The 10,506-nt window shown below is 40.9% G+C and overlaps 1 protein-coding gene across 2 annotated transcripts; it reads left to right on the top strand.

The window, feature by feature from the left end:
* The first annotated feature begins 1,471 nt into the window (after nucleotides 1-1,471).
* On the top strand, nucleotides 1,472-9,066 carry LOC131297929 (RINT1-like protein MAG2). 2 transcript variants are annotated; one of them, XM_058323138.1, is made up of 4 exons: nucleotides 1,472-2,003; nucleotides 2,822-2,929; nucleotides 6,264-6,367; nucleotides 6,441-9,066. In XM_058323138.1, the coding sequence occupies exons 1-4, from the start codon at nucleotides 1,715-1,717 to the stop codon at nucleotides 8,328-8,330; spliced, it is 2,391 nt and encodes a 796-aa protein (XP_058179121.1). In that variant the 5' UTR covers nucleotides 1,472-1,714; the 3' UTR covers nucleotides 8,331-9,066. The 2 variants fall into 2 exon arrangements, with proteins under 2 accessions (XP_058179121.1, XP_058179120.1); XM_058323137.1 differs by having other exon boundaries at nucleotides 1,478-2,003; nucleotides 6,432-9,066.
* Nucleotides 9,067-10,506: the final 1,440 nt, after the last annotated feature.

Here is a 10,506-nt window from a genome sequence, read left to right as displayed (position 1 = left end):
ATATCAGTTGATCAGTTCTGTTCTATATGGTATTTAGTATTATTGGTGTTCCACCTTTATTCTCCCTCAGCAACTTCTTAAGGAGATTGAATCAATTCTTCGGTCTTTTTTTTGGAAGGGAGTTGATTTGAAGAGTACGGGTGCTAAGATTAGTTGGGCCACAGTTTGCTCGCCTAAATCTGAAGGAGGTCTTGGGCTGAAGCTCCTTAAGGATTGGAATAGGGCTTCTATGCTCCAACATTTGTGGGCCCTGAGCAAGAACGTAGATACGTTGTGGGTTAGATGGGTGCACAACTATGTTATCAAACGGCATTGTTTCTGGAGTATGAAAATTCCAACTGATTGTTCTTGGACATTTCGTCAACTCCTGCGCCTTAGGAAAGTTGTTTTTCCTTTCATCAAAAAAATCATTGGCAATGGTGAGTCCACCTTTCTTTGGTTGGATAATTGGCATCCCTTGGGATCTCTTTTTTCTAAGTTTGGAAATGGAGTAATCTTCAATCTAGGCAGGTCCTTGAATGTGAGGGTAAGTTCGATTATTGCAGATGGCTGTTGGAGATGGCCTTGAGCTCGAGATGCCATTATATAGGAGATTATAAGGCATACTCTAGATGACTTACTCCCTCATCCTGATCGAGAAGATAAGGTGGTATGGAACCTTACTGTTTCTGGGGAGTATACATCAAAATCTGTTTGGGAAGCGTTGAGAGTTTCTGGTGAAGAAGTTAGGTGGCATTATCTGGTGTGGTTCAAGCATTACATCCCTCGTTGGGCTATGATTCAGTGGATTGCTTTTCATGGGAAATTATTGACTCGGGATAGATTGTTTTCTTGGGGGATTATTGTTGATAAAAGCTGTGTCCTTTGTGGTGGGTCGGAGGAGTCCCATGACCATATCTTTTTTGTTTGCCCTTTCTCAACTGCTGTGTGGAATCTTTGTCTGCTAAAGTGCAACATTTCTAGACCTCCTTTACCTCTTAGGGATGAAATTTCTTGGGGCCTTGCTAATGGTAGAAGTAAGTCGGTGCATGACTTGATTTTCAAGTTGATCTTTGCAGCTTCCATCTATTCTCTCGGGGGTGAGAGGAATAATAGAATTTTCAAAGCTAAAGGGATGCCTTGGCAGGTTGTCTTCGACCTGATTGTAGAGAATGTTTGTGCTTGCCTTTGTAGTTGGCGGAATGTAGAGCGAACTAGGGAGAATATCAGGATTTTGGAAGGTTGGCGTGTCCCCTTTGTTGTTTTCATGTAAACACCAGTAAATATGTTTGTCATTTCTGTTATTCTTTGATTGTTTTGAGTTCAAGGGTATACCCTTGCTCTGTTTTTTCCTCTTTTGATAGTTATAACAGCTTAACTTTCCAAAAAAAACAGACATCATTTTGTAACGGAATTCACATCATTTTAACCAATATGAAAGAGTGCAATGTTCAGTTTTTTTTATTAGAGTGTGAACAAAATTGTACTACCCACGTACCCCTCGCCGGACGACCGAAAAAATCTCTCTCTCTCTCTCTCTCTCTCTCATTCCTTTCTGTGAAAGCAACGAACCTTCTCTTTTGTTCCCAAAAAAATAAAATAAACGAATCTCTCAGTCAAGACTCAAGATCAATTCTTTCTCTATCAAACCCTCTTTACAATTGCCTAAACCCTAATTACTACTAACCCGTTGACTCTCTCACTCCAAACCGATGGACTAACCCCCATCGCCACGATGGTTCAGGCTCTGCCCCCGATCTCTTCCCTCTCCCGCTCAGTCCTCACCTTCCTCGACGACAACCTCCGCTCCGCAGACGCACTCGAACAAGCCTCCGGCCTCGTGTCGGAGCTCCAGACCCGGTGCGCCGATTTGGACCAAAGCCTCCTCGATCTCAACCGCCGACTCGAATTGAATCTTTTCGCTTACGCTTCGTATTCTGATCGGATCGGTGGTCTCTTCGGCGACGTCAATTCCAAATTATATGATCTCTGTTCTTCCACTCGAATTTCTGGTTCCCAATCAGGTGAAAACATGTAAATAAACTATACATGTATATACACACACATACGTGCCTGTTGGTCTAGACTTGGGGGTTTTCCCCCTACAAAGGTATCATTAGGTTAAAAAATTCTCAAGTTCTATCAACTCCTTTCGGCAGTCCATATTGAGCTTTGCTCTGGCTTAAATTGGCCTCCCCACAAGTGAGCGGTGGAATTGGGTCTTGGATTAGTTGAGATTCGCTTAAGCTAGCCCGGATACTTGAGTTATCAAAAAATATATATACACATACGCGTGTGTGTCTATGCTACAATGCGTGTCGTTAAGCACCCCTTGAATACATCTCAAAGTCATAATTTTTACATATAAATTCATGACATAATATGAAAATATAGACATTCATAGTATTTCATAACTTTGGATTGAGTTAAATCTCCCAACATATAATGTTATGAATCCTCATTTTATGAATTTGTGGGCAAAATGTTTTTATTTTTACATGAGAATTATGAATTTGAGATTGATGCGATGAATTTATATTCAAAAGTTATGCATTTTATTTTGTACACCTTTAAGGGTTGTAGCATTTCCTATATGAATCGTACCTAAGAGTGGTGTTATATTTCCTTATTTTTATCACCATTGTATTTCGCCACTGGTGGCAGTATATGATACTTGAGTCTCTAGTCACGTAAATGTTTTCGAAGACATCTTTCAACCAAGCGGTGACATAAAACGGTGATTAAATCTGGTGTCATATTGTATATTGCCTTTTATAATTTGTTATCTTTGATTCTTTTGTTGTATTATGTTAATTTGAGGAGTTTTGGTATTACTTTCTAGATGGAAGGGGAAGCGAGGGAGTGGAAAGATCAGAGCAGATACTGGGGGAGGAGCTACCTTCACTAGCAAAGGAAGTGGCTAGGGTTGAGACGGTTCGAATGTACGCTGGTAAGGTTTGATAATTTTCCTTTGACTTGAATTGCATTAAGGGGATAATTTGATAGTAAAATTTATGCTTTGTAGACGAATTGATGATGGTATATTTGCTGATTATAGAAACTGATATGGCAATTCGAAATGACAATCCAATTCTTCAACCGTGGTCTATACTGGAAATGATAAGTGTAGGCAAAGGCAATATATTGATGAAGAACGAGATAATGAAAATTTGAGAAGTTCGTGATTTGACTTTCTTAGTTACAACAAGATTGCATTTTTATTGATTAGGTCACTGATGCAGTGAGATGGAGAAATCCTTCCAGAAAGATGATAAGAAGTTAAGAACTTTCTTGTAACAAAAAGTGAAAGTAGGAGAGGAGAGAAAAATCCCACTTCAAGGGGGGAAGATCTCCGATTAGCTCAAATGGAGAACATGACCTCAAACTTCCCAAAACGAAGACTTTCAATAATAATCGACTTCCCTTTTTATTGATTCCAAACATGAATAAATTACAAGAGAAAATAACCCTATTAACTCATTACCTAAGAGAGCCCCAGAAAGTCCAAATCAATGTCATTGCTGCATCCTAACGTACCAGCCACCCTATTGGTGGTAAGGAGTAAGGACTATCACTTTTGCTGCATAATGATGTGTTTGAGGATCCTGTATGCCAAAAGTCGCTGTCCTCCTGTTTGAATGTACTCCCAACTGCAGTATGCATTGGGGTTCTCAATTTCTTGAATCTCAAAGCATGTCCATGCACTTGGGAGTGCATTGGGACAAGGGGACAAAGACTTTTTGGGGCAGAGAATCCAATGTTTTATGGTGTAGTCACTCCATTGATGACAACTGTGGTTCCTCTGAAATGACGAAAACGGCTTGTTTTCTCATTTTGGTATGGCACTTTCTGCCTTCTGGCGAATGGATTAATCTTCTCAGCTTCCGTTAGCTTGGATTAATCTTCTCACCTTCAGTTAGCTTCTGTCACCATAGTAATTTAGCTGTACAACTACTAAAATTCAATGTCAATGATTGGATGCATCTATTTGCACCATAAATCTGAATCTCTTAGGTTGCTTTCACATACTGAAAAGGTCCAAAAGGAGATTGAAATGATGGTATTGGATATGAAACCTCGTTATCTCTAAGCAGTTTGTCTGGTAAAAGTCACAGGCTATGTTCTTGTGGATTATCCTACAAATTATCATACCTGGTGTTCAGTTTTGAACTTTGAGCTTTTATCACCAGACATGAAAGGGAACCAATTTCTCAATACCACCCTGCCATAAATGTAAAGAAAGGCTTATTTTCTACTATTAGTCTAGAACATCAATCTTTAATATTCATGCCATCTATTGGACATTGAGCTTCATGAAACACATGAAACAAAGTTCTTGTGATATTTGGTATTTAGTGTTAGGTAGGGGAACAATGTCGGTGCTGTTAAGAACCATTGAGTAGCTTCCTTTTCGTTAGGAGATCAAGGTCATCAAAGTCACCGGCAGGACTTAGATAGGATATGGTTGGAGCATAAGGACATGACTCGAAGCATGTTAGCTGCAGTTCATTGAAGTCATTTATGATCACCCTTTACCTGAAGTTACGTGTGGCCTTTAACGAATATGAATGAGGTATTGGGGGTGAGATAGGGAGAGAGGGAGAATGGTGGTGGTTAATTCCGGAGTTGATGGAAATGGTCATGGTGGGTCTTCTATACTTCTGCAAATAGACCGGTTGTTGGGTGAAAAAGAAAGTCATCCAGGCTGGTTTTAGTCTTTCAGGTAGGGAGAAAATGATGAAGAAGAAAAGAGGTGCTAAGTGTTGGCTGCTGATGTTTGCGGTGGTTTGTGGCCTCTGCTGTTTCTTCTAAATATTTTCTCTCTTTCCCTAAAAGCCTAAACTGACTCGTGGCCAAAACCCACAGCCACCAGCGGTGGCATGGATAGTACCTAGAGATGCTCGAGAAAGAGAAGTGAAGAAATGGTGGTGATGGTGGTAGAGAGAAGAAAATTAGGGAAAAGATTCAAACACCAAGGTAGACTCCACATTGCTTTAAACCACTTGGGGAATAAGAGTTCATATTGAATTGCAAGGGGGTTGTGTGTTTTCACTTTTTTGCTTAGCTAACTGAATGGGATGAGATGTAGAAGTAAAACACTTTTTGGTTTTAACTGCAGGGGCTAAAGTGTAATTTATCTTTTTATTATTTTGAGCGTCTGATAATTAGATTTCCATCGAGGCTTGGGAGTAAGTTTCCACTAGTGTTGTTTCTTTTCATTCTATCTATCTTGAAGAGGTAACCTCTTGGGTCTTGCTGTACCCCAAGTGATGGTGTGGCTGCAAAGTATATTCAAAATTTCCATTTTTTCTCTTCCTTCTTGCCATCCAAACATACCATTGGTTTCTACAATAGATTTGGCAAACACCTTTATGTAGATTTAGGGTGGTACCACCCTTTATTGGTGGAATCTTGGTTTATGATAAACGGTTTTGGGAGGATGGACGCGTGTTAGGGAGCTGTACTTGCTTCGTAATGAAAAAATTGTTGATTATCGCGATTGAAACGATCCTCGCTGGAAATGGAACAACACCTCAACAATATCACATTAGACAGTTAAGGAACACGTTGAATCTTGGCTGAAGCGTAGACAGACAGTGGCCGTGTCCATACTCCAAAATCCTACTTTTCAGTCACATTTTTGTAAAGCATCCAAACATGTTTGGTGAGAGTGTGAGGCACATGTAGGATCTTGGTACATGTTGCATAGATAATTTGAAGGCCAAATGTTAGAATAAAAAGGATATAATTGTACTTGCTTTGTGTTTTTAGCAATGTTTTAGAAGTCACTAGGCGCTAGTCGGGTGGTCAGCCACGTTCGAGCTTCGAGGCCTAGTAATCGGTGATTAATCGGACCATATCAATTAGTAATCGGCTGCAATTAGTCGGATAGGCCCCGCCAGCGATTAATTGCCGATTAATTCCTTTTTTTAGAACACTGGTTTTTAGTATTTCAAACACTAATCAGTTGCAATTTTCAACTTTTCTTCAACATTTTAAAACTTCTGAAAGTAAAAACTTTAGATTTTCTCTTTCCACTTCTTCTTTACATGACATTGTAAAATGGATCCTTTGTCAGTATGGTGAAATAGAAGATTAAAATAAGTATGCCATGCACATTCACAAAACAACTAATTTTGTGTAGGATAAACCTATAGATGCATAGCTCTGTGTTCCCTGCCATGTCCATGTCTCGATCATAACCGTAGTCGTATTCCTAATGCTTTGGGTTTAATTGTAATTGGCCATTTTCATCCCCGCAATCTTCTTCTTGCATCTTTCAGAGACAGCGTTAAAGCTGGACACTTTGGTTGGTGATATTGAAGATGCAGTATCTTCCACAATAAACAAAAATCTAAGGAAGTATGCGTCCACTCGGGATTCAGAAGTGAGCACCCTTCAGACTGATTAGAATAAACAGACCATTTATTTTTCCCTTCCTAATTTTTTAGTCTCTGCAGGATATGCGTCTTCTTGCCATTAAAGCACTCAAACTGGCTGAAGATGTTCTAGCTTCCATTACAAAGACACGTCCGCAGTGGGCGCGTCTTATTTCAGCTGTTGATCACAGAGTAGATCGAGCATTAGCCATTCTACGACCCCAGGCAATTGCAGATCACAGGGGCCTTCTTACTTCTCTTGGATGGCCACCTACTTTATCCACATTGAGTTTCTCAGACTCAGATGCAACGAAACAAGCTGCAGTGCGGAATCCTCTATTCACTATGGAAGGGGACCTTAAACATCAGTACTGTGAAAACTTTATTGCATTATGCAGCCTGCAAGAATTGCAGAGACAAAGAAAATCTCGGCAACTAGAAGGGCATAATAGGGAAGTTGCTCTGCACCAGCCACTTTGGGCTATTGAGGAGCTGGTGAATCCTATATCAATTGCATCCCAACGCCATTTCTCAAAGTGGGTTGATAAACCAGAATTCATTTTTGCTCTTGTGTATAAGATTACGCGTGATTATGTTGACTCCATGGATGAATTGTTGCAACCACTGGTCGATGAAGCAATGCTATCAGGTTACAGTTGTCGAGAAGAATGGATTTCGGCAATGATATCCTCCCTATCAACGTACTTGGCAAAGGAAATATTTCCTATATGTATTAGTCAACTTGACGAAGTGAATGACTCTAGTATAAGATCACAGGGTTCGATATCATGGCTCCATCTTATTGATTTGATGATTGCCTTCGATAAACGAGTACAGTCTTTGGTAGCGCAGACAGGAATCTTGACTTCCCTTCAAGAAGATGGAAACCTACAGAAAATTTCTTCTCTCTCTGTATTTTGTGATCGACCTGATTGGCTTGATTTGTGGGCCGAGATAGAGCTTAATGACATTTTTGATAAGTTAAACCCCGAAATGGAGAATGAGAGAAACTGGTCAACCAAAATTCAAGGAGTTCTCTCAGGCGTAGAAGATTACAAGTCTCCTGCAATTTCTAGTGCTTTTCTTCGGCGGTTATCCTCTGTGGTTGATCGTTCTCGATCGCTTCCGACCATTTCATTAAGGTCAAGGTTTATCCAGCTGACAGGTGTGCCTATTGTACGGAAATTTATGGATGGCTTACTTCTCAGATGCCAAGAAGCTGAGGGGCTGACAGCCCTGACCGACGATGATGCCCTAATAAAAGTTACGAAATCGATTAATGCCGCTCACTATTTTGAGTCCATTTTGAAAGAGTGGTGTGAAGATGTCTACTTTTTGGAGATGGGATTGAATCATCAGCTTGAGAGTAGCTCTATTGAATGGTCGGTGGAAGGAGATGGGAACGGAATTTTTGATGAGGAAATTGGGAAGCTGCAAGAGTTCAGAAGAGAATGGGTTGAGATGCTATCAACTGTTGTTTTCAGAGGCTTTGATGCTCGCTGTCGGGATTACATAAAGAACAAGAAGCAATGGCAAGAAAAAGTCGAAGAAGGTTTGATCGTGTCCAAAACTTTTGTTGCAGCACTAGATTATATGCAAGGGAAAATGTCAGTTTTGCAAGTGGGTTTGAATGGGGAGGATTTTGTAGGAGTGTGGAGAAGTTTGGCAGCAGGCGTGGATCGTTTGATTTTTAATGGTATTTTTATGGGCAATGTGAAGTTTCATGATGGGGGTGTAGAGAGACTTGGTAGTGATTTGGCTGTATTATATGGGGTATTTGGGGCCTGGTGTTTGAGGCCTGAAGGCTTCTTCTCCAAAATAACTGAGGGCTTGAAGTTGTTGAAGATGGGGAAAAAGAAAGTTAAAGATAGTTCAACAATTGGGGAGAGATGGTTGAAGGAGAATGGGATAAGGCATTTGAGCGTTGATGAAGCAGAAAAGATTGTAAGGAATAGGGTACATACCAAGTGAAAGATTGTAGGTAACGACTGCATTCAGGATACTCTCCGGAAAGGCAACATTAACTTATGGAGAAATCGGAATTTAGGTCAGATATGCGTAGTTAGAGGCTGTGAATTGGTCTGGATTCCCGCACAGATGACAATATTATTTTCTTCAAATATGAAATAATACTGCAACACAGGGTTTTATATAAAGGCTGTTACGGATCATATTGACTGCTACGTAATGGGATTTTAGATGTCCGATACTGTTAATTACCTATGTATAGGCTGTCCGAATCGAGCCGTTATATGGTTGTATCACCAATACTGTTACGTTTCCCAATACCATGATTTAAAACCCTGCTGCGACCTTATCTCAGTTTTTTCAGTTCATAAAATCTCTTGTTCTTGAATCCTCTGGGAATCTGCTGCTGAGGCCAACTTCATAGTTACATGATCAGTCGAATCAAATTAACAAAGATACATTGAGAGCTGGTCTATTTGCAGAGCCCACACGATTTCACCTTTGAGGAACCAATGAACCGACGACAAGCCTCTTATCGCTGTGGTAAACATGACTGAAAGAAATCTTGTACCATCTTGTTAGGCATCACAAGTGGATTTATTTTGTTTTGCACAGCATTTAGTTCTGATTTAGCTATTCTTGACATTGCAACTGAACCTCAGCATTTACATTGTGTAACTGTACTTGGAACTTTGTTCATGATTTCATTTTAATTACCAGTTTGCATGTCTCAAAGCCATGAATTTCTGTCAACTGGGATTGTGCATCCTTCTGTTTTTCTAGCATCTATTGCAATGTCTACCTGTGAAGTTATTGTACATTTGATGCACAGAAATTTGGGATTATAAGGCAATCCGGCAGAATTTGAGCCGATTGTTAGGAATCCTTAGCGACTCATCCCTGGGGAATTATTGGGGGCTTCCTGCCGTAATCGGACGGTCCAAGAGGGATGCTGAAGTCGCTGGGAAGGAGATTGTGATCAAATCGGTGGCGTTAGCAACCCCAATTGGCTTGTTTTAAGTTTCCCGATGTGGTGTGCAATGAATTGAATGCAGCTTTGGCTCGGTTTTGGTGGGGTGACGGAGTAGCAAAGCAGAGAACCCACTGGATAGCATGGGATAAGATGGTGGAGAAAAAGTTGGTGGGCGGATTGGGCTTCAGGGATTTCTCATGTTTCAATTTAGCTATGTTGATGAAATTTGGGTGGCGTTTGATGGGGGAAAACACTTCGCTGGTGAGTCGGGTTTTGAAAGCAAAGAACTATCGGAATTCGTTGTTCCTTGAAGCAAAATGTGGCAACAACCCATCATGGGCTTGGAGGAGTTTGGTAGAAGGGCGGAAGATTCTTAAAGCGGGAATTTGTTGGAGGGTTGGAAATGGCAGAACCATACGGGTGGCTCATGATCCGTGGATTCCATGACCCACGATTTTTCTTCCACGGTGGGTGGCCCCTATGGGTACAAGCCTCAAAGTCTGCGACGTTATTGAAGATCAACTGAGGAGGTGGCGTACTGATCTTGTGAGAGAAATGTTTTGGGAAGAGGATGCTAATGAGGCCCTATCGATGCCGTTACCGGTCTCTGAAGTTGGGGATAAACTCATTTGCCATTTCACTTGATCTGGTGTGTATTTCTGTCAAGTTGGGATACCGTTACCAGTCTCTGAAGTTGGGGATAAACTCATTTGCCATTTCACTTGATCTGGTGTGTATTTCTGTCAAGTTGGGATACGAACTTGCGCTCCATCTGAAGCGTAATGGTCTTTTGAGAAAGGTACTGATGAGTCAAGTCGGAGAGAAGACAAGGCCGTGTGGCAGGAACTTTGGTCGGCACCTACTCCAGGTAAGATTCAACACTTTGTTTGGAAGTGCTTTCATAATATTGTTCCAGTTAGAGGGGTGTTGTTTCGCAAAAAGGTGGTGGTTGATCCATTTTGCCCAGTCTGTTGGGAAGAACCCGAAACCCTCATCCATCTATTCTCGCAATGCAAATTTGCGCTAGTTGTCTGAATTGATTTTCAGACTTGGTTCACTACTTTGCCAGCGAGATGGAAAGGGAGGGGTGATTAGTAGCTATCAGAGATCTCTGGTATTTGCAATTTTGTGGCGCATTTGGTAGTGTAGGAACGATGCTAATTTTTCTGGGAAGGCGTGTGACCATATTCTGGTTGTTAAGGACAA

This window comes from Rhododendron vialii, chromosome 8a, assembly GCF_030253575.1.
Source record: "Rhododendron vialii isolate Sample 1 chromosome 8a, ASM3025357v1".
Classification (NCBI taxonomy): domain Eukaryota; kingdom Viridiplantae; phylum Streptophyta; class Magnoliopsida; order Ericales; family Ericaceae; genus Rhododendron; species Rhododendron vialii.
Note: the sequence above shows the minus strand (reverse complement) of the source record. Positions and strands in the feature narration are given on the sequence as shown.